The 24432-nt window shown below is 40.7% G+C and overlaps 1 protein-coding gene across 21 annotated transcripts in view; it reads left to right on the top strand.

The window, feature by feature from the left end:
• Positions 1-24432, top strand: part of kcnt1b (potassium sodium-activated channel subfamily T member 1b) — a 146391-nt gene that overhangs the window by 44291 nt on the left and 77668 nt on the right. For 13 of the 21 annotated variants that reach the window (XM_074670431.1, XM_074670420.1, XM_074670428.1 and 10 more), the window contains exon 4: positions 21342-21380. The exons of 5 other annotated variants lie outside the window; for them this stretch is intronic. In XM_074670431.1, coding sequence (XP_074526532.1) covers positions 21342-21380 — 39 coding nt within the window. Of the gene's footprint in view, positions 1-284; positions 980-14817; positions 14953-21341; positions 21381-24432 lie in introns of those variants that run through there. 3 more of the 21 variants (XM_074670429.1, XM_074670435.1, XM_074670433.1) reach the window with 3 other exon arrangements.

Genomic DNA, 24432 nt, shown 5'->3' with positions numbered 1-24432 from the left:
CGTTCACTTGGCCACCAAGTGACATCACTTCTTCCATGTTACATACAACATTCACACTCTGGGAGTTATCTCAGACATTAAACAATACCCAGAGAAAAAAAAGCTCTTTTTTATTTTGTTAATGGCTAAAAATGACTGAGAGGAGCTTTAACTGTCTGACCTGCTGAAATCACCTGACACACCTCATGGAGCCTGTGCTCCAGGTGTCACTTGTGTGGGTTTGTAGTATCAGCATACAAACCAGCTCTGTGATTACATGGAGTGTTTGGCCACCTGCTCATTTGCCTGCAGCATCATATCATTGTGGAGAGTCGTGTCAGTGGAAAACAATAGAGGAGAGGATCTGAGTGATGCAGATCTATGGAGAGTGAGCAGTTGAAGAAGACTCCAGGTGATAGCAGAGGATCACTGTTTGGCACGTCGGCCTGATCAGGGGGACTCACTGATCGATGCCCGAGACCGTCTGGGTTATGTAAGCCGTTGGGGAGCCCGTGGGGTTGGCCGACTCGTTGACGTTTCATCGTGACGACGCGTGAATCTCGTGGACGCACTGGGAGCTCACTTCTCCACCGGGGATGGAAAAGCAGCGCCCGATGAGCCTCAGTGTGTCTGAGCAGCGCGTCATGCGGCAGGCAGGGAGACGCTCTGCCTCCTCCCTCCTGCAGCACCAGTAGAGTCCGGGATGCGGTTTTCCGGCGGCGGTGGTCGCTGACTGAGTCCGGTCTGTGAGCTGCAGGAGAAGGAAGAAGAGAAGGAGTAAGAGGAGGAGGAGGAGGAAACGCATCGGCCGCTCTCTGCTGGAGGCAGCGCGCCCGGGAGGCGGAGAGGCAGGCATGGCAGGCGCAAAGCTGACGCCCTCTCCCTCGGAGATCGACCCCGACGTCAAGACCGATGTGCAGAAAACCCCAGAGCCCACCTGGGTCAACCCCTCCAACCCTCTTCGGACCATGGGCTCTTTCGGGAGCGATGCCGGCCAAAGGTAGCTGCCGCAAAGTCGCATGCTCGCTCGCACACACGCGCGCAGCATCCGCGTTAACATGATGCTGTGCGCGCATGGTGCATAAAGTCCTCCTGTAACTTGGATTATTATCATCCTGAGGCAAAAGTTGCACTGCTACCGTATTTAATCCCCATTAAAGCCTCTCACTGTGACATTAGCAGGCTGTTTCTCCACAGGGGTTAATTGTATGCACAAGCTTCTCTTTGGGACTCACTTTCATGACAGATTGAGTGATTGCAAACGCTTCAATCATGTTTCTCAGCTTCACTGGGATTCACTTAATGGCTGCAGTACTCAGTGATTACATAATTCACTGGGTGCTGCATTCCCATTACAATTTTATGAATCCTGGTGTTCCTATTGGGTGCTTAAAATCCTATTATAGTCTTCCTCTGCTGTGGAACGGTGTAATAAAAATGCAAACCACAAGGGGTTGTGTTGACAAACCCTCATGTTCACATGCAAACATGACATATGCCTGCACCACTTAGCAGACTGTGCATGCAGACGTCCACCTGTCAGGTGGCTCTGCTAGCATTTGGTAGACAAATCAGGTTGTGGTTTGGGTGAGAAGGGCTGAAACAGAGCGAGACGAAACGCTTCATTTTTCCCAGAAGAACTTGAGAAATGCAGAAAAGCTGCCATTCGAGCTCACGCTGGCGCTCTTATCGACAGGTTACGTGAGGTTGGTTTGGCTGGAAATGGAAAGGTTGTGCTTGTTTGGCGGCGTTTCAGAGACCACTGCACAGCCAATATGCTGCTGCTGCTGCTGCTGCTGCAGTCAGTCTCTTACGACGCCTCAAGATTTACAGCACACAGCCCTCTGATCAATATATTTTTTGTAAGGGACTGATGTCACACTCGTTGCTTTTTTGGCTCATGCAACTTCTGCAGGTGCATGTAAAATGCAGAAGCTGTGACAGACCCAGAGACAGGAGCAAAATTTCAGGAAGATAACCCAGCAAAACTTCTGTTTTAATATTGATATCATGCCTGCTTTCCTTCCTCTGAAATATTTATAAATCTCTGTCAGCAGTGAGGATTCATTTAGAAATCTTTAACCATAAAGACCTTTGCAAAGCATTTCCTGCTGTAAAGTTGCTGTTATAATGCAGAAAGACAGTTAAGTAACTGACTTTAAAAGCACAGTAAGGAATTTTAAGTGCTCTTGAAATAGTCTCGCGTTTATGTATTGTCATGTTCTTGAAGATGCTGTGAGGAGGATCTGTTTTAATTGGACTCCCTCACCACCCTCTGGCTCGGAGTCTCATGTGTCACTTGTATGAAAACAAGCAAACGTAAGTTTGTTTTGAACAGCCATTAGGGGTGGGAGAAACAATAAAAAATCAATATATCAGGATTTTTAGTTTGACAATATCAAAATCAGGATTTCTTTGTCCAAAAAAAATTTTTTCAACTTCAAATTCTTCATTTCAGTCTTTGTTATTAAACTGGATTGAAAAAAAGTTCCCACTTTTCTCCACCAGATGGCAAAATGTTTCTCTCTGACTCATGCAATGTGCATTTTGTGGGAAAATATGGCTTCTGATGTAGTCTGTAGACGTTATCATCATTTACCTTTTTCACATGGTCTGGTGATAAAAAAGCAAACTAAAAATGGCAAAAATAAATTGTAAATATTGATGACTTGCAATTTAAATTGAATCAGCACCCCAAAATCGAAAAAGAATCGAATCCCCGAGAATAGCATATCGTCCCATTCCTAGTGGCTGTATCAGTGGTGATTGCTCTAAGACTGCAAGGGAAGCTCAGCTTGCCCCCAAAATGTCCCCCAAAAAATGGTGATATGTTCTGCTGTGTGAACATTTCATTGACAAAATATGCACAAGAATTCCTTCATCTTTTGTTCAGAATCAGCTCCTATCACAGGTAACTGGCTCCACCTCCTTCTCATTCATCCCCACAGCGTCTCAGAGCTTTAACACAGTCGGACGCTGAGCGTCTTCTGACTTCAGCGGGGAAGCGTAGAGTGGGTTGTTCCACTGTGGAAACTGGACAGTCATTGGATAAACGCTGGGCTTTGTCCCACCCATCGGACGCTCAGCGTCTCTGGGGGTCTATGAGGCAGTGGGCTGGCCTGGACGCTGGGCTTCTGCATGATGATTGGATGATCTGTCTGAGGCTGAATCCCTTTTTGATTGACAGTGAAATGAGCCAGTCAGCAATCTTGAAATATAACTCTCCACCAGAGCATCTTCTGTAGAGAGGAGCTTCTCCTGTTTAAAGCGGCTCAAGTCTTACACCTGTAACACGATGGGCCAAGGCCGTTTAAGCAGTCTAGCTCTGCTGGCCATTGAGAGAACACTGGTATATGTATTTTTTCGCATTACAGATCAAAAAAACACATCAGAAAAAACAGACGTGTGTGCAAAGGCCTGTAGATGTGCCGTATATCAGGACGGTCCTGCTCAACTCAATCAAAAAGCCACGAAGAAGCTAAGAAGTAGCATTTCAAAATAAAATAAAATAAAAGTGTGGTTTATGATCAGGCATATATCTGGAAGGGAGACTTTTTCAGGGTCACTTTCAGACTCCTCACAGCCCCGTAAAACCTTGGTTTAAATGGGATTATCAGTGCCATATGGACCAAAAGTCTCTTGGACAACATTATTTAGTGTGGCAAAGTTCAGCAGTGAGAAGCAAGATCTGTTCTTTATCTAAAAGAAACAACATCTTGTTGTTTACATTTCAAATAATAGCCCTACATAACTTCAAAATACCTTGTTGCTTTGCATCCCGCAAAAAATTGTCTCAAAGAAAGAAAGGAAGTGATAAAAAGAAAATCTGCTCTCCAAAACAAATGCAGGACTTGACAAGAACCACAGTGGGTGGTAGTGCTCATGGGAAATGGAGTCTTCATCCCAGAAAAACACAAACAATGACCTAAATGACCAGAGAAAATATGCTGTTTGAAATCTTTCAGCATCTTTCAGTGATTGTCAAATCAGCGGTGGTTAATCTAAGAAGGCTTCTTTAAATGTTCATGTCTTGTTTACGTCCGACTCATGATGAATGAGGAGTTGAGCTTTGGATGGCAGCACAATCTGGTTTGTGTTCACTGCAATCAGCCATCATCTAATAAGCCCTGAGATGGATTTCTTATTGCCTGCAGCATATCAAACCCCAAACTGTACCAGTAGCTGCTGTGCGGTAATGAAGACAGATTTACTGGTTGACGTTTGGATACGAGGCAGCTCGCCTTCACTGCTGTCAGAGGCTGGAGGAGCGCAGATTGTGATTGTGAGAGGAGTCTGTGTTTAGGGATGATACCGACACCGTGATGTGTTAGCTACAGGCTTGATGGCGTCTTTTGAAGCCAGGCAAATTGGATTGAATCTGACCTGATTTAGAGATGCGCGACTCCTGCCAAATTTCTGCCGGATCGTAGAGGGTTTGTTGTGAAGTGTTCAGGGAGCAGAGCCAGTCGTGAACATCTGCTCCTGACGGGTTGGATGAATTTCTGGCATGTCAGTAATTTTAGTTGACTTACAGCATCCTCTCAGGTAGACATCACCAAAAATGCTCTTCAACGAGGGAATTAAGCTCTAATTTACCCCTGAAAGTAGTACATCCTGGGGCCTGCTAGCTGAATGTTTCTGATTGGTGGAGCAGCCACAGTGTTTTTATTTCCTCTCCCCTCCCTCTGTCCACGATAAGCTGACCCCCAGCTGTGATGGACTTGGTCTAATAACTCCTTAACAATGGTCTTCTTTGAGTCTGATAGTGTGAATGTGTCTCTGTCAGCTCCTGGTGTTCTGGTTTAAAGAGTGACCCTGGAAACTGGAGACTTCAGCTGAACGTGTCAGTGGAGTCCTCCGGATGCATCCTAGTTTTGTTTTGTGTCATAATCTTAGTATTTAATGATGATCTAAAGCTGTTTGAGAAGGGTACATCACAAACAGAGCCCTCAATCAAGGGTGTCACTTTTTAATGGCTGAAATACACCAGATCCGTCTGCAGTCCGTCTCATATAACCATAGACTGTATATAGAGTGGGCAGCGTGGCCCCGCCATTTACCATTGTACGGTTTTGAAGCCAAAATTCCCCCGTCAAAGGCGCAGCCATTGGTAGCCAGAGTCTGTGCAGTAGAGACTGTGAGGGATTCTGGGAAAATCTAAGTGAATATTTTTTTCTTTCACAAGTCTAATCACTTCTTGACTCTACCTCCCGACATATTTTACAATCCCCCCAAAAAATACACAAGAACAGCAGCTGTCAATCATCGTTAAATGTGTGACGTAAAACCTCGTTTTTAACCTCTTATAACTAATGAAAACGAAACTTTTCAGAAAAAAGAGGACTTGAAAACAAGGCAGCCAAATGATATATTCAAATTACCACAACAATCGGACGTGAGAAACATTTCTACCAGGTGTATTAATTTTTTAAAGTTTGACCACAGCCCATCTGGAATGACTGGGGAGATGGATTTTTTGACCTATACTGCAGCCAGCGACCAGGGGGAGCAGTTTTTTGTGTCGACCTTGCTTCGATCCAAGCAAGATGACATCTACTTTTTGCAGTCTATAGTCAAAATCAGTTCGGATTTAACTTGACTACGATGATAAACGGACAGGAGTCAACAGGTTTGAGGTTTTACAGCCCAACGTGAATGAAGAAAGACTTATCAATGGAGTGGGAAGCGTGGGAACTCCTCGGTCTGTGACTCCAGCTGTCTGTCAGTCATGCAGCTTGTCGGACTAAACAAGGTGACGTATCTGGTGTATTGGGGGCTTAAGCAAAAACATCAGCTGATCTCTTCTATCTTCTTGCTTAAGAGGGTAAAGAGGTACAGAGAAGCTGTTTTGGGGTCTTTGAACCAGGCATTCTAGCTGATATGAAAATTTTGGCCGATACCATTATTTACCGATATCAATATTGGCACAGATGATGTGTCAAGGTAGTTCAGAGAGAAAGAGCGGCGCCATTGTGAGAATAGACGACCATGGAGTGGATCAGAGGATGGAGCGCCTGAGATGAATGCGATCAAAAAATTATGTTTTGTTTGTTTTTTTGATCAAAAACAGGAAGAGAGACATAAAAGAAGAGAGTCCACTCTTCTTAGGTAGTTTTGGTGTTGACATAGTCAGGGAAAACAAGATTATTTGGGTCTTAAAAGATCGTTAAGGATGCTCTAAAAATGGCCGGAACCTAATGAGTAAATATCGGCCAATACTGATATTGATACCAATATATCGTACATCCCTACAACTTTGTTTCTCACTGCCCTCTAGTGGTCTGTCAGTGTGTTGCTATTACTTTTATTCCTTCTCCCTACATTGCTGGCCTGGTTTACAGAATCTAACGGGGTCTTCGGCCCGTGTTGCGAACACAGACAGGAACCATTTAGCGCTTGTGGATGTGTTACCAGGAACTAAAGCGCCTTTAACTGTCATGTGTGGTCGTTTTTCTAACTAGAGCTCTGTCTCAGTTTAACACGGACAGAATGAGCACAAAATGAATTTTCCGTCTACTAAAACATTTTTACAACCCTACGGTGATTTCTGACCTTGGACTGTAAAGCAAAGCACAGATTATTCTTTTTGTAATGAAGCCATCAAACTATAATTCTTATACCTGATGATTATCATAATGATATTTTTACTGTATCCACCCAAGGTGTCCTCTACGTTTTTATGTTTTACTTTACTGGCTGCAGGACTTTTTTTCCTCCCTGAATGTTAACTTTTAATCTGAGGTCGTGTCAGAGTGGCAGTTATGAGTAAATGATGATCGTGGTGTGTGTTACAGGCTGTGATAATGGCGCTTGCGGTGTCGTCATTGTGGAGATCTGTCAGAGTTTGAGTCAGCTGATTGCTGCTGGGAACAAAATGAAAGTATAAGATGCCAGAAAGTTTTTGGGAGTCATAAATAACTGACAGACTTTGTTTTAATACTGCACCCTTTAGATATTTTATCCTATATGTTATAATTATCGATGGCAGAGGCTGATAAACCTAATGCATCACTTGGCTGTTTGCCCTGAAACCACCTCTGGACCATCATTTGATGTATTTAAGCTTTTAAGTTCCTCTATCTTCAATAGATGAATAAACGCTTGGCTTGAATCACCCTCCGGGCACATCACTTCGCTCTTTCAGAAATGATTATTTCACACAGTGACTGGGTGTCCCCTACAGGCTGATGGGATGTCAGGAATCAGAGGGCGGCCCAGGTTGTGAAACACGATCAGCAGGAGAGTCGCGTCCAGCTGGCTGAAGAGGGATGGAGAGGCAGAGGATGAGACTGGAGCGGTGACAAAACCAATTATAAGGGCTGTAAAGATTTATCTCTATCTGTATACTTTACAGCACCTGGGACTCCCTTTATGCTCGGGTGTGTGCTGCTTTCTCTGCGTGGTATCGACTCCTCTAAACACTGGTAGTAAATAGACTAAATGAGACTTGGAGGATCTTCAGGAACAGAGGGATTGAACATCTTTTAAACACAGGATGTGGTCAAAACAGACACACTAGCACAGATTTATTTTGGCGAGACAGCACATTGCTTCTCTGTGAAAAATCTGTTTGGAAAACGGGCATTTGGCTCGTGCTGCTTGGTGCGCAATGAATCTGAATCTGAGAGCTGAGTGAGAACTTCAAAGTCATGTTTTCATCAAGGCAGCAGCAGTTTGTTTCACAGTCTGATGTTTGAGATAAGAGAAACTTCAGGGAAGCTTTTTTTTTGACTGACTGATGTGCTGCATTGACTTTCTGCTGTTTGTCAGTTCAGCAGCTCTGAGGCCTCTGCAGAGCTTCGTCCAGTCTGTCTGAGGCTTTTCATGCAGTATGCAGAGTTTCATTATGTTTCTGGTCTAAGTAACTTTTGGCCGTCAGCAACAAAGCTGTACAATAAACAGCTACATAATAGGATGGACCAACTATCAATCAGGCAAGACTGGGTGTTCCTCACCCAGTCCATTCATCACAACTGGCTTCAAATATATTTTAATGTTTAGTTACCTCCCAAGGATTTCCATCTGATTTATAGGCCATGTTAGTGATGTACCGATCCTGATCCTGGTATCAGGTATTGGCCCAAACCGGCCCCTCAAAGCTGGATAGTAGGGGTGGGAGAAAAAAATTGATTCACATAAGGCAAGACAAGTTTATTTATACAGCACATTCCAGCAAAGCAATTCAAAGTGCTTTACAGAGAAAACATATTAAAAGAAAAAGAAATAAAATTCAATTAAAAAGCAGATTAAAAATAATAAAAAATAGAACAAAATAAAATGAAATAAAATACATTTTTTAAAAAAGTATCAAAAGTTTTAGGATTTTCTGTTTTGTCATATTTAAATTGGGATTCTTTGTTAAAAAGAGATTATTTGTGTTTTTTGCTAATTTAAGGCCTTGATTTCAGTCTTTTTTATGATGTGGGTTGGAAAAAAGTTACCATTTTTCTCCAGCAGAGGTAGGGATAAGTATTGATAAGATTTTATTGATACCAATGCCTTTATCTAATTTTTCCCCATGCAAAAAGTAGCTTTACATGTTTTCTGTGTCAACAACATTAAATTGAGTTTGTGAGTAAATAAATAAAATATTGGTTACTGGATGTGGACATCTCTGGGTGTAAATAGACAGAAATAAGTAAAAATTGCTCAGTCATGTGACGTTGATGTAAGGTTTGAAATCTGTTATTGACTCAAGTAGGCCATCTAGTGTCTAGAAGTGGTTATAACAGTATTCTAAGTTGTTTGGAACCTTGCTGTAGTTATGAAGCCAGCTGTGAGCCTGCACGTAACTTTTCTGTCATTTCGAGAAGAAACGCAAAACCTACCGCTAAAATTTCAATGCATTTCCCCTCTTTACATTAGCATCAAGCTAGCACTACAAATATAGTTTGGGGTAAATAGGGGGACCTATAACATGTTGAATGGCATGCATAGGAATCTGGTGTGAGAATAATGTTCATTTCTTTGTGTGTTTAGTCCTTCAGTCAAACTTCAAGCTAAAATCCTGAATAAGAGTTTTCTTGCAAAACTGTTTTTCATCTGGTAAGCCAAGCTAAGCTAGCTGCAGCAGACTAGTAGAAGTAAGGTCCTGCGGCTCCATAATGTAAGGAATTGATAAGGGAATCGTTAAATACAAAGGCTTACGATTAGGGCTGGGATGATATGCTATTCTCATGATTCAACTCAACGTTTTTTGTACTGCTGATTCGATTTAAACTGGGATTCTTCAATATTTACAATTTTTGCTTTTTGAACACCAGACTATGTAAAAAAAAGTTAAATGATGATGATAATGTCTACAGACTATATCAGGAGCCATATTTTCCCATTAAATGCGCATCGCATGAATCAGTGAGAAACATTTCACCCTCTGCTGGAGAAAAGTGGTAACTTTTTTCTAATCCAGTTTATAAACATAGACTGAAATGAAGAATTTGCATTTGAAAAAAAAAGTTTTTTTGACAAAGAATCCCAATTTTGATATTGTCAAATAAAAAAATCGATTTTGGATTTTTTTTCCCCACCCCTACTAATAATACCAATGGATTGAAACATTTCTTATCAATTCTTAGCAGGAACAGGTTTTTGATACCCATCCCTGAGCAGAGGGCAAAATGTTCGTCTGTGACTCACATGAGGAAAATTTGGATCCTGGCATAGTTTGTAGACATCTTTATCATCATCAATCAACTTTCTCACATGGTCTGGTGTTAAAAAAGCAGAATGAAAATCATAAAAATCACATTTTAACATATTATACTGCAGAGCATCACGCTTTTCTCCGACATTTCACTGCATTGCACCCCTTCCCGCTGCATTACATTTGATTGAATTGTATTGGATCTTGATTGATCTCACATTTCCCACCTCTTCAATCCTAAACCAGCCTCCGTATCCACCTTCAAACTGTTGCTTCTCACATGGAAGAATTTCATTTTTTATTGCATGTTTCTGTTTTGGTCTTATCCTTTAATTTGCGGTTAAACGGATTAAGAAAACTGGGACACAGAGGGAGATATCATGCAGCAGAAAGCCTCTGCAGGAGCTGCAGCTGAGCTTTAATAGGTACATGATCTGTTCTTTGGTGGAGAAAAGGCTCTACAGCAGGCAGAGGGTATGGATTAGTTTCATAAGAGAGTCTCTGCAGGAAAAACCGAAACCTTGAAGCTGTTTGGATACAGAAACCAGTCCCTGTGAGGGTTTTTGTTGTGTCCGTATTGACAGAAAACACCATCTTTAAGTTTGACTCACTGATCCTCTTCTGCATCTTCTCCGTCTCACTCTGGATGCTCTCGTCTCCCTGAACATGATGAAGCACGAGCTATCGTGCCGTCTACATCTTCATTATACCGCAGCAGCCACGCAGGATTTTCCTCCGGTGTTAGCAGCAGCCCGTGGGGAAATAAGAGGAAGTAATGGTCACGCATGCTGTTTCATTAAAGGTGAAGATTAATGTCGGCTGGAGTCCACAATAAGACGTGTTGTTTTGCAGATCTCTTGTGCTGTGTGTGTTCAAACCTCATCTACTTGCTTTCTGGGGGTGTCATGTTTCTACGGTGAACGGTTTTATCATTACTTCTTAATTACATTAGCGTCATAAATCAAACTATGACTGAGGAGTGTGTCTGCCACTTAAAAACACGCTCTCTAATATTTGTTCCCATCTTCCCATCACGGCCTAATTACACTCTGCTTGTAAACACTTGCACAAGGCTTCGACTTTTAATTTGGCACACAACGCTACAGCACGTCCTCCTCCTCTTCTTCTTCTTCTTCTTCTTCTTGTGTTCTTATTTATAGCGCCCTGCTTCGGCAGAACAATTAAACCTTCATTCCACTCAAAGTGCCCCGAGGTTTAATGAGGGGTTCTGGATGTGGCTCTCGGGGTAAATTACATGTTGTCGATCATTACTGCTCATTAAAGCGGGAGGATGACATCTCTGCTGTTGAAAATAACGAGCACTCTGTTTACTACGCATGTTCCTAAAAATGAGAAGAATAGATTTTCTGATGCATGCCTCTGTTCACTAATTAAGTAGCTGTTTGTGTAACATAACATGTGTGTACGAAGTCTTTTACATCCAGGACAAATTATCGATCACGTCCACACTCTGGCTTTTCTGCCGTGGAGCCGGACCAGCAGAGAATCAATTAAAGTCTTAATGATGTGGGATAATTTGGCTTGAGCTGCCGAACTCATCAACTAGTGCTGTCAGCTGTAATCTGAGCTGTGCCTCTGCAGCAAACCTGAAAAGCTGTGAAGTCCTTCTTGGATTTGTGCATTTCGTGCATCAATCAGTGAAACATTTTCAGCATTAGGAGCTGATTAAGCCAATAACTAAAACTGAAATGCACTTTTCTGTTGTTTTTGTTTTAGTGTAGCTCTACTTCCACACACCAGGGACTGCTTTGACAGTTTTTCCGATTGCATTTGGCCTTCCAAGCTTTCGTACTCCTACTAGCGGGATTTAAAACGATGGAGCAGGTTGCATTCTTTCAACACAAACAGCCTTTTCTCTCCATTGAACAAAAAACAATCACCCATCCACTCTTGGTTAAATATCCTCCAACCTTTTCACCACTTATCTTGTGTCGTTGAGGCTTCTAGCAGGTTGGCTACTCCTGATTCGTCTCTGATAGGCTATCACAGGGGTGGCCACATGTGGCTCTTTGCCTTTTGATGTGTGGCTCTTCGATCCATTCATAAAAAATATATAGATATTGTTATGAGTAGTGGTGTGCTGATCAATCTAAAACAGGGCTGGCCAACCAGTCAGAGACCCAGAGCCACAAATATTACCGTGGTACTACAAAGAGCCACATCACACATGTGGTCTTACGAACACACTTTTTCTTACACATAAATTAAATGACATAAAATTAAAATGTAATACATTTCCATGTATCTAGAAAGCTATGAGCACATTACAATTGAGAGTGTTTAGAGAAGAGAAACCGAAACTTAGTTATCAATCTCGTCAACCATGTATTGATCAATACTGATCCCAACGTAGGCATCAATATACCAATTTTTTTGATTGATCAGCACACCACTACTCATAACTATTTATGTATATGTATATATAGGTCACGAGCTACAGGTTGGCCACCCCTGATCTAAAATATCATATATTGATGCCAATGTTGGGATCAGTATTGATCAGGGCTTGGGGGATGAGATTGATACTTAAGTTTCAGTTTCTTTTCTTTACATATGCCCCTCTCAATCCTTGATTATCTATCTATCTATCTATCTATCTATCTATCTATCTATCTATCTATCTATCTATCTATCCATCGATAGATAGATAGATAGATAGATAGATAGATAGATAGATAGATAGATAGATAGATAGATAGATAGATAGATAGATAGATAGATAGATCAATGGAACTTTTTCTCTTCTGCAGTAAAAACAGAAATTTGTTTTTGTCACGGCTCCAAGTATGAATTTAAAGACACTTACAAACACAGTAAATCTTGCTTTGAAAATCAGTTTCAAAATCCAATAAATCAAAATTTAAAAAATGTAAAATGAAAAAAAAAATGGTACCAAAGGATACTTACACTGCAAAAACTGAAATTTATCTGGTGTTTTTGTCTTATATCCAGTAGAAAATGTCTTTTTAAGATTTAATCTGAGCCCCATTCACCTGACCAGTCCAGAAAAAAATCTTATTTCAAGTTATCTAAAGACAAAATAAGGTCTGAATTGTTTTAACAAGTAAAAAAAAAAAAAAATCTGCCAATGGAACAAGAGAAAAGTTATTTATTTAGAAATTTTTCTAGTTTAAAGCAAATTTCTCTTGTTCCATTGGCAGATTTTTTTTCACTTGTTACAAACAATTCAGACTTTATTTTTCTCTTTAAATAATTTGAAACAAGACATTTTTCTGGACTAACCAGTACATGTGGCTCATATCAAGTATGATAAGACGATTTTTACTCCAATTAAGACAAAAACACTGAAAAAAATGAATCTAATTGGGATTTGTAATTAATTAATCTGTATTAATCATTAATAGGATCTTGATCTCATATCTTCCTAAGGTCCCCGAATATTATTATAAAATTTGAATTCTAGGACATTTCAAAACTGTAATTGTGCATGACTAATCAAATGAAGAAGAAAGAAGAGAAGATTTGTAAATCCACATTTTTTCAGTTGTGGTGTAATTAATTAATCTAATTAAAGTGTTACAGCGACAGTCCTATTTGTAAGATTTTAGTATTTTGCAGTGTGGGGAGCAGCTGTATCCGGCCGTGGGTCATAGGGGTTTAAGGACCTCTGGTCTAAAGCATGAAGACAACACAGATCGACCTGTGTTAGATCTTAAAAAAAGAGCCTGTTGATCAACAACTTTGAGCGGGATGCATCCTTCTCAAACGGCTTTAAATCATTATTTAAACCTGATCTTTTGAGGAGAATATGACACTTATATAAAACTAAACTAGGACTTCTTCTGTGTTTGAACAGCTGTTGTTCAGTTGAAGGTCTCTAGTTTCCAGGGTCACTCTTTGAACTGGAACACCGGGAGCTGACAGAGACACATTCACACTATCAGGCTCAAAGAAGACCATTTTTGGGGGTACTAAACCAAATCCATGTCCACATGTAGCCAGGTATCTGAGAGACAGCATTTGCTTTTATATGTTTATGCCTATCATCCACAAAAAACTATGGCCAAAGTGAAGATTTTTGAAAACTCTAGTTTCATGGTTTCATTTGGAAATAGAGGTTGTGGTTCTGAATCATCACAGCTGAATGACAGGGGCTCATTCTGATTGGCTGGTACAGGTTTTACATCTGGAAAGCACTGTCCTTCATGGGTTTAGCTTGCTTTGAGATGCACCTACTGGTGGTTTTTCTTGCTACATGTGGGCAAAAGTATGTGACAATGTTCAGCTCGCAGGCTGTGCCTCCCAGAGTCCCTGAAGATTTGGAAAGTAGTACCCTGCAGGCTGGGCCTTCTTGTGGTTGAAAAACACCTTTTACTTGAGGTCTTCTCCAACACCCTGAGCACCATTTCTTGCAGCTCTGGGTGTCTGTGGCTCGGCGATTTGATCCCAGCTCCTGCAGTCTGCATGTTGAAGAGTCCTCAGAGGTACATAGCTGCTAGTGTGTGAGAGTTATAGGCACTGACACACAGCTGGGGACTCGTAGCAGCCTCTGTGATCACATCTTGTTGTGAAGGGCCAGAAGCTTGTAAACGACACTGAAGCAGCCAATTGAGCAGTTATTGCCTAGGATGAGAGAAACATTCAGTGTCATTAAAATTCAGTATATGCTTAAAAACACACAAAAAAACAACACGTGTGACTCTATTGTTGCAGTTTCAACACGTGTTTAAGTAACACTCAGAAGAGTTGCTGAAGCTGGTACAGAGGGCCTGTTTCCATGGTTACCAGCAGTTTGACATACCTGCAGACGGATTTAGAGCTGAGGTTTCACTGTCGACCTGAAGTGTGTGAGCTGTTTTATTATTAGATTTAAGGACTCTCAGCTGTGGGTTGGAAACAGGTACGTGATCCAGGGAGGATGGAGAAGTTGTGGATGTGGTGTCTTTAGCTGTAGATGTGTTAAAATGCAGAGTACTTGTTGTGTTTACATGTTGGTGTTGCCTCTTGACCAGGTGTTAAGTTACTCTGCTTGAACGGACTTGTCATATTTTTGGCGAGGAGAACCCGAGCCGCCTGTGTAACATGTGAGGAACAGTATGGGAGCTGTAGTGTGTGAGGAAGCCTCCGGCCGCCGCTCCACAGATTGGAAACTACAACTCCCATTTGCCCTTGAAAGTGCCGCAGAGACAGGGAACGTGAGTGTGAGCGGGAGGCCCTCCCACTTTCCATCAGTCAGTCCTTCAGGCGCTTCTCACCGACGCTAATCTGAAAGCACTCTTTGGGTCGTTCTGCACTTGTTGGATCAGAGACTCGGCTCAGACGTGGGACTCCAGACGAGCCGCGCAGAGGTGAGAATCAGTTGGCTTCTCCAGCTGACGTGATTTACTGTTATTGGCGTGAGATGTGAAGGGCAGAGTGATGCTAACTGTTTGTAGAGATGTACAGAGCAGGGGAGCCTGTGTGTTGACTGTATCTGCTCTAAGCTAATGGATGCAAAGGGCGCCTGTGTTTGTCTACACTGTTATTCTGCTGAAGCTTTTAGCAGCTTGATAGCATCTTCATTGCTCATTAAAGTGTTGTAAACAGCCATCAAATGAACAGTGAGCCCACAGCAGGGAGAGGAGTCACTCTGGTTGTGTTTTTTCAGGATCTCTTATCATCACTGTGATTATTTCCTGATTTAGAATAAGACAAGCCCTCTTATATTTATCCTTTAAGACAGACAGTTTTGCTTTTTACAGATCAATCTATGTTTTGTGAGTCTTTAAATTCCCTCTGATATCTTAAGTATGTTGGCACAAACTGGGATTGACTCTGTCTCTATAAATTAGACAGATAAGTGAGCCCACATCCAAATTATAACAAGTTTATTGGGCACTTAACCCTTTACGCTGTGGAAAATCTGTGACTGCTTTCTCATTTTTCAGGGAAAAGGATCAGATTTCCAGCTTCCAGCTCCTTATTGTGAAATGTACTTGCAGCAGTATTTTTCCTTAGGAAAACACATCGCTCATAAAACTGTCTTATCAGACTCAAGTCCAGAAAAATGTCTCTAATTTCACATTTTAAAAGGCAAAAATAAGTTGCTGAATTGCTTATAAAGCTTATAAATTTGTCTTGAAAGAAGAATTATGTCAAAATACAAGAAACTAAACAATATCTTATAATAAGGATTGGTACCTTTCACATTTCAAATGATACGATACCGATACCCAGTACCAGGCAATTGGTACCGGTACTCAACGGTACCAATTTTCGTACTTTTTGTTTTTGTGGTAAAAAATATCATTTTGTTTCATAATAAAATATAATAAATTTCAATTTAATAGAATTACTTAAAGCAATTGTGGCCTAGTTTTATAGCTAATTCTGTCTTTTCATAATATAAATTTTATAAATACTTCCTCACCAGTCCTCCAGTGTTGGTGCAGTATGTCTTATTTCAAGATATTAAAGTACAGAATAGAGTAGAATAGAAAATACTTTATTTATCCCTGAGGGGAAATTCAGGAGGAGTCACAGCAGCAATCAAGAAAACAAAAGTAAGAAAGTGTATAGAAAGTGCAAAAAGCTCCATAAGAAAATAGATGCTGACATCTTGTCCATCATTGTCCAGTCAGCCAGCCTCCACCTCCACAGGGTCCAGGACTGAGCTTCTTCAGCAGTCTGTTCAGTCTCTGTCTTCTGGATCCTGTCTGCTCACAGCAGGTGAAGCTCTTCACATGTGGTGTTGGTGTCTGATGTTAGCTCTGTTAGCCATGTCTGTGAATAGTATGATGCTACTCTGCCTTCTGGTATTCCCTCTGTTGCTGGGTTAGCATGGCTAGCTCGTCCATCTTATTGGAGATAGATCTTACGTTCTCAATAACGGTGGATGGAAGGACAGGTCGATGTTTTCACTTCTTCGTCACCTTGTGGGAAACATCTGGCCTTGCACCAGTTAGCATTGACATGCTACAGGCAAATATATTAAAAATATTGCTGAAGACAAAACCAGTTTGGTGCCCATGCCCAACAAATGAGCCGTACAAAATGCAAAGATGACAAAAAATAGACGAAAACAACCAACTAGAACCGACAGTGTGGCGCCTAGCAACAAGTAATGACGCCTGAATTTCCTGGAAAGAGTAAGAAAATGAGACATTTTCTGGACTTGCTGGGTGAATGTGGCGCAAGAAAGTCTAATAAGACAATTATTACAATTAATTAAAGAAACACTTGTTTTACTTTCACTTTTTGAGGGGCACTTTCAGGATATTTAACCATGATGTCTGATCAGGTTATCAACAGATAAATAACAGGCTTAGTTGCACCTTTTCCCTGTGGAAAAACTTACCTAAAAATGATTATTTTTCTCTCATTAAACGTCTTCTCCTGCCTCTGTAGAAGGTGGAGCAGTGAAGATGATTTATCACTGTAAACAGTCGCTGGTCAAAAAGCCATTTGGCTGCAGCAGAGTCCCACAGCGGAGGGTTTTATTGGCTCCTTGGGACCGCAGTAATCGACTATGTTGTGTTTTTGAAATGCCAAAAGGTTGTGAGATGGCTCAGGTCCTCTCTTGTGACCCAGCTGCTTCCTGGGTTTAATGGACACTCCATTAGTCCATTTCAGATGGCGTTAATGTGGTGACGTGTTCCATGTGTACAAAGCTTTTCAGCCACTGAACGCCAAATATCGACCTTTCAGTGACGAATGCCCTCATCTTTAACTTTACCATTCTCAAGCTTAAGACTGGTTTCTTCAGCCATGTGCTTTTGAAATTATATTTATAGATGTGCTTTGCATCAACGGTTCCTAAATGTCACGAGATGATATTTGCAATCGAGTGGGCTTTTAACAAAAGTGACCTGTACCCAATTACTATTCCTCTACCAGTGTTTGCAGATAAAAATGTCAGACATTTGCTGGAAAACTTGCTCAGAGGAAGAGTTTTGGTCCAGAATCTTTTGTGATGCTTAAAGAAAAATGAGAGGTTTTGCTTCCTGTTGCATTTCCCAAGACTTTTACCACAGGAGACGTTTAACCTGTGACAGCAGCATCTGAGTCAAACTGCCCTCTGTGATAAACGTCTGTTGGATGAATGCAAACAGCCGGCTTTAGAAGTCCTCGTTATGCTGTGTTACCTGTTGCTTTGATATAAAGTTTGTGTTTGGTAGATGATTTCTTTGTTGTAACAGTGCTTCTTGGTAATAAACCTTAAACTGCTGGAAACAAAACCACATTTTTAAGGAACATGCATTTGTGGGATGAGTGAGTGGGCTGCAAATTTGCCAAATCTTCTTTACCAATGCCGTCACCTTCTACCCTACCTTTGACTTTTGTTTGGTGGATTGGATCATCAAAGTCTCAAGAAACGAGACCTAAGTAAGCAAAAACATGAGAAAGGAAGGAACCAGAATAACTCAACATTTATCAAACTGAAAAAAATCCCCAAAAAGCCCAAAAACAGATACAAAATCCAAAAAGCCTAAAACACTTGGAGCAAGAAACATGACAAGTCATGACACGATGTGAAGACAAGAAAATGAGATGAACAAAAAAAAGGAACTGAAGAAACGTTGACACTAAACAGACAAAAGCAGGATCAGCAATCAGGTGTAACTCATGAGGGGCAATGAAGGCACAAGGGGAAACAAGGGCAGGAGCCATTTTCAAAGTTAACGTTTCAGGTTGATTACAACGCCGTTTCAATGTAAACAAGAGGCCGAAATGCAACCATACCTTTGCATTTCATTCTGAAACCGTTGTTGTGTAAATGGCCTCTAAAACAGACACATATAGAGCTGAAGTACAAAATAAAACAGGAAACACAGAAGACCTAACGTGGAAACACAAAGAAAACCATACAAGACAAGGATCACTAAGAAATAACATTAAAGAAAACCAATGAAACAAAGAAACAGGATAAATCCACAAGTCAGATAAGCACAAAGAACACACACAACGAAAAGGTCAACACATGTAGGATAGGGTACCTTTCACATTTGAAACAACCCGGTATCAATGCCTGGTACCTGGCAACCGGTATCAGTACTCAACAGTAACAATTTAGAGTACTTTTGTGTGTTTATGAGGTATTAATTTGTTTGATAATTAAATGTCATAGTTTTTCAATTTCACATATTTATTTCTAGGGATGTCCAATACAGATTTTTTTACTTCCAATCTGATCCGATTTTTTCATGATATGTTTTGCCGATACTGATCCAATACCTTACTCACCCTAAATCCTGTTCTCCGTTGGGAGACTCTGTTGTAAATGAAGAATCATATTTGTTTCCTGGAGGAACACTAACTTTACAAATGTTGCAAGACGCTGTTTTACTATCATTGCTTTCCAAAGAGAAGTAGCAACAACAGCACTCCAAAAATAGCCATATCAGATGCCGATACCAATCAGTGTTTTGTATCAGGACATCCCTAGTTATTTCTCATTATGTGAACTTGCAGTGCTGTGTTCATGTCCAGTAGGAAATTTGCCTACTCTTTCACTCCCTCACAGTCATGATACATTTAGGTACCGAAACATGGTACCGTTTGATTTTACATAAATTGGTATTTGGTACAACAGACAGAATTCGGTTGGTGCCTATAAAAGTACCTAATTGGGTACCCATCCCTAAACACATGAGAAGACTTAACCAGACACATAGACGCCAGGAGACAAGGATCACTAGGATAAAACAGAGGATAGTCAAGACCCGTAGAAACACAAGATAAATCCACTAGACAAAAACACTAAGAATACACGTAAAAGAAAGGGCAACACAAATTCATCCCCTCTACTCCAAAATTCTGGAGTTGGTCTCTAAGGAACCTTGTTCGGTAGTGACGAGCACCATCGTCCGGACTTTGAAGATATGGGATCGCCACTGGGTGCAGAATCTCATCTGGATATCTCTCTGCATTAAGATTGCACCCAGTGATGACAAACCTTGTTTCTCCAGAGGAGATGTCACCCCACTAGGGATGGGTACCAAATTATGAGGGAGGGCTTAAAAGTTTATAGCCTGACTAGGAAAGAGTTACACCATAGTGATGAAAATTGGCATCTATTAAATTCAACATTTTCTGACACTTAGGACATGGTTTATTTTTCAACAAGTTTGATGTTTTATCCAAGCTTTGGGTCATCTTTAAGGCTCTCCCTACCCCTCTTGAATTCAGCTGCCCACTTTTTCACAGTTGATAAAGCTGGAGCATCATCCCCTGATGTAGCAACCATGTTAGCGTGAATGTCTTTGGAGGTTAACCCCTTTTACTGCAGATCTTTGAAAACACCATGATGCCAGATTTTATCCATACTCACAAAATGTCTCTGATTCTACTTTTTTGAAGTCCTCAAACACTACATCAGCATCAGTTAATCTGAAAATAAACCATGCTGTAAGAGTCAGAAAATGTTGAATTTAATGCATGCCAAGTTTCACCGCTATAGTAAAACTCCTTCCTTGTCAGGCTACGAACTTTTCAGCCCACCCTTGTTGGTACTTTTCCGTCTGATGTACAGAGTACTAGTTCACGTAAAATTAAAAGGGTCCATTTTTAGGTTACCTTAACGCATCCTTGTGACTGTGAGGGAGTGGGGAGTGGGCAATTTTCCGTGCTGGACATGAACACATCACTGCAAGGTTATGTTTAAGAAGAAATATGATAATTGAAAAAATTTCAGATTTTAGTATCAAAAGAATCAATGTTTATTACTGCAAAAAAACACACAAAAGTAGCTAAAATTGGTACCGTTGAGTACCAATACCGATTGCCAGGTACCAGGTATTGGTACTGTATCATTTTAAATGTGAAATCATCCCTACACCCCACACCTTCATAATTCAAATAATGTTGCAACACAGTTTTGGGAACACCAGTTTGAAGTTGTCCTATTGCACAGACCCTTTCCAGATCAGTCAGACAGGATATGCTGTTTCTTGGGACCGACACCTACAGGAAGCTGTTCGACATTGGCAGAGATTTGGCAACCCACATACTCAGCTCCAGAAAGACATGTTCCTTAAAAATGTGGCTTCATGACTTTCCAACAGCACTGGATTTCATTTGCATTGAATCAAATTAGCTCCTCCTACTGGAGAACACAATCAACATGCTCTGCTTCAAAACAAACTGTGTGACCTTTGACCCCGCGCTCATCAGAGCTGTGTGTATTTGTCAATCACTGCGATCAATACCTGGGTTTGTGTGTGTTTGTCAGCTCCTTCAGTGGTCATCTCCAAATGTCAGCCCTCACGAGGCTGTGTCCACTGACCCCCTGTGGTTTGCATTAAGTGTCCCATCTGTTCAGCTGAAGCGCTCTCTACGATGAACTCAATGTGGTTTTATTTTCTTGCATGTCCCTGTGAGTTAAAAGCCCAGAGAGCCACTCTCTGTGCTTCAGACTTTTTAAAGTGTCAATGTTTGTATTTTACGAGGAGTGCTAAGATGAAACCTTGGCGGGACGAAGCAGCTCCTCAAACACTGGATCTGACGCAGCTTTCTGAGACAAACAGCGCTCGTACCGGCCGTGTCAGATCCAATCTTTGACTCCTCCTTTCTGCACAAGCTGTGCTCACATCCTCCCTCAAGGTTGCATTCTGTCTCAAGATGCCAATGAATGCAATGTGATTGCATTAGCATCCTGAGTGGCTTCCTTTCTTTGCCTTCCCTCCTTCCCTTCCCCTTCCTCCCTAACTCCCTTTTCTCCTAATCTTTGCCTATCTGTGTCCATGTGTGCTGCGTCCAGGTACCAAGAGGAGTACAGTATGGACTCAACCAATGCCCAGTAAGTCTCTGGTAGCATCATGCTTGCATGGCATGGATTGTGTCTGCAATGACGACTGTTCACAGGACTGAAAACGTTTTGCAAGCACTGAATCAGGAATGTGTATTTCACTCTGGGTTGTGGGTATGATGCCTTGAGCGTGTCTGGAGGTTATTTTACTACCTGTGCAGGAGGCGATGAATGTTGGGGTAATGGTGCAGAATCCATCTGTGGCTTCCTTTTCAACATTTGTCCTTGAAAAGACGAAAAACAAAAACTGTTTTTTCTGAGATGAGCAGATTCGTCCGATTGGCACACACTGGAGGAAATGGTGAAAAGGCAGCCTGTTTGTTCTTACCAGCTGATCCCAGGTGTATTACCTGTCCCCTGACTGACTGTTTGCACTCTGTCACTTCTGTGGATGTGTGATATCAGAGGATTTGACCACATGAGAGGCTCTGAGATTGTTCTGTTTCATGGTAAATGGGTGCGATCACACCGATGTGTCAGTTCGTTCTGTTCTTACTGTGTCTGCATGCAGCGAGTCTGATCAGAAGAATGTGGATGATCCTGTTTCGACTCCTGTTAATGTATTTAGAGTCAGTTCAGATTACATTTACCTTCATATTACGGCGATAAAAGGTGTGAAGTCTGGAGGTCAGACCTGTAGGAAGGAATCTGAAATGTTTCACCAAACTTGATTGTATTTTTCCTTTCTGTCTTTATTAAATGTTACTTTCTTTTCAAGATGAATCAAGGAAAATTACCAACCAAAGCTTTAAAATGTAACTCATCTCCAAATTTCTGCATCACTCTTTGTATAAACTGAAGTTGAAGGGGAGATATCTCAACTCAAATCTCACAAAAATTGAATTGAAATGTTCGCAAACAGGATTTGTTTGTCTGCAAAAAAATTAAAATTTTATCAATTGTTTTTTTCTTGTTTTGAGTGAAAAATGTCTTTATAGATTTAATATGAGCCACATTCACCTGACTAGTCTAGAAAAATGTCTTATTTCAAGTTTTTTAAAGACAAAAATAAGGTCCGAATTACCCCTGTCAAGATTAGAATAATGTTTTATATACCAGCACATTTTTCTGGCCCCACTAGCAGTTTTGTTTACTTGTTACAGGCAGTTACCTCATTTTTGTCTTTATATAACTTGAAATAAGCCATTTTTCTGAACTTCTCAGGTGAATGTGGCTCATATTAAGTCTAAAAAGACTTTTTTACTGAAAATAAGACAAAAACACTTGATAAGATTTCAGTTTTTGCAGCGTATGAACCTGAGACCTGATTGGATTTTAAAAGTCGGAGCACGCTACATCAATTGCAGAAGGCTCCTATTTAGGAATGCAACAATATGAAAATTTTGGCCGATACTGATGTTTACTAGAGCTGAAATGATTCCTCGAATGATTCGAGGTACTCGATTACAAAAATTACTTGAGTAATTTTCTCCGCCTCGAGGAATCGTTTAATTTAAAAAAAAAATCAAAGAGTGGTATTTCAAATAGAGCTGAGGCCATATTAAGAGAGTTTTCAGACCCCTCAAGCTACATCTTATACAAAATAGCAACTAGCAACAAATCTAGCTTCTTTTCTGGAGTTTGGAGACTAATGGGTCATTCTACAAAACGGGTGCCATTTGGGTCCACAACATTTGATGAGATGTACAAGGAACAGAAAATGTGTCAAAGTGTGTTTACAAATTTTGGAGCTACCAAAGCAAGTGCTCTTATTGACATGCTGTATCAGAAAATTAAATTTTCTAAAGAGAAAAATTTTCATTTGAAAAATAACTGCTCTTTAACTAAACAAAAATATATTTTATCCGATTACTCAATTAATCGATGGGATTTACAGTAGATTACTCGGAATACTAAAATATTCGATAGCTGCAGCCCTAATGTTTACTGATATCAATATTGGTTAAAAAACAAACAAAAAAAAAACAATCTGAGATGATGTGTTGAGGTAGTTCAGAGAGAAAGAGCAGCACAATCTTGAGAAAACACGACAGTGGAAAGGATCAAAGGATGTATCGCCCGAGATGAACAAGATCAAAAAAGTATGTTTTTTCTGTTTTTTTTTTATTAAAAACAGGAAGAGAGACATAAAAGAAGAGAGTCCACTCTTCTTAGGTAGTTTTGGAGTGTACATAGTCAGAGAAAACAATATTATTTGGGTCTTGAAAGATCGCTCAAGATGCTCTGAAAATGCCGGCAGCTAATGAGTAAATATTGGCTGATACCGATTTTGATACCGATATATCCTGCATTCCTACTCCGATTGTTGCTGGATTCTGGAGCTGTGACGCGTCATATTCCAAAAAGCAGATTGAGCGGGACAGGAAGCTGTGCACAGAAACATCATTAAACACTTTATAACTTCCACAATAAAATCAACCATGTCAAAACCAGATTTTATTTTACAAAAAAACTTAATAATGAGGACAGCCAGGCCAGGAGTCAACTTGTTTGAGGTTTTTCAGCCCAAAATGAGCGAGGAGAGAATCATCATTGGGTTACGAAGCACGCAGGCAACAGGCAATGGAGTGGAGCTGGACCAAGGATTAGGGATAGACCAATATGTTTTTTCAGATACTGATACCAATTAAAAGTAGGAGGCCAACTCATGTTTGGAGCTGATATTCATTTGCAGTAAAAGTGAAAATACTGGTGTCACAATATTGAATGATACAAACTCTGATACTTAACTTTGTTTAAAGGCATTTAGTCACAAACAGCTCCCAGGCACAGCAGCATTTCTTATGAACTAAGATAAACATTTAAAAATAATTAATTGCTCCCTAAATAGTTTTCTACAGTAAATGAAGTTTTCAAAAAAAAAAAGCTCAGAGTGTAACCAATCAGATGGTGGGTCTTTTTCGAGCATCCTCTGAGCTCCCCACCATATTTTATGTGAACTTCTCCTTCTGGCACTGATGCTTCAAATCCTGCGTCAATATTTTTTCATCATCAGCATGACGCTTTATAAAGCTCCATCCAGCAGATTTGTTCAAGTTGTAAAATAAAGTAGACAGATCTATTGAACATTCAAAGAAAAGCC

This window comes from Halichoeres trimaculatus, unplaced genomic scaffold, assembly GCF_033239565.1.
Source record: "Halichoeres trimaculatus isolate MK-OKI-2021-1 unplaced genomic scaffold, fHalTri1.1 fHalTri1_scaffold_5, whole genome shotgun sequence".
In the NCBI taxonomy this organism is placed as follows: Eukaryota; Metazoa; Chordata; class Actinopteri; order Labriformes; family Labridae; genus Halichoeres; species Halichoeres trimaculatus.
This window is presented reverse-complemented; position numbering and strand designations above follow the sequence as displayed.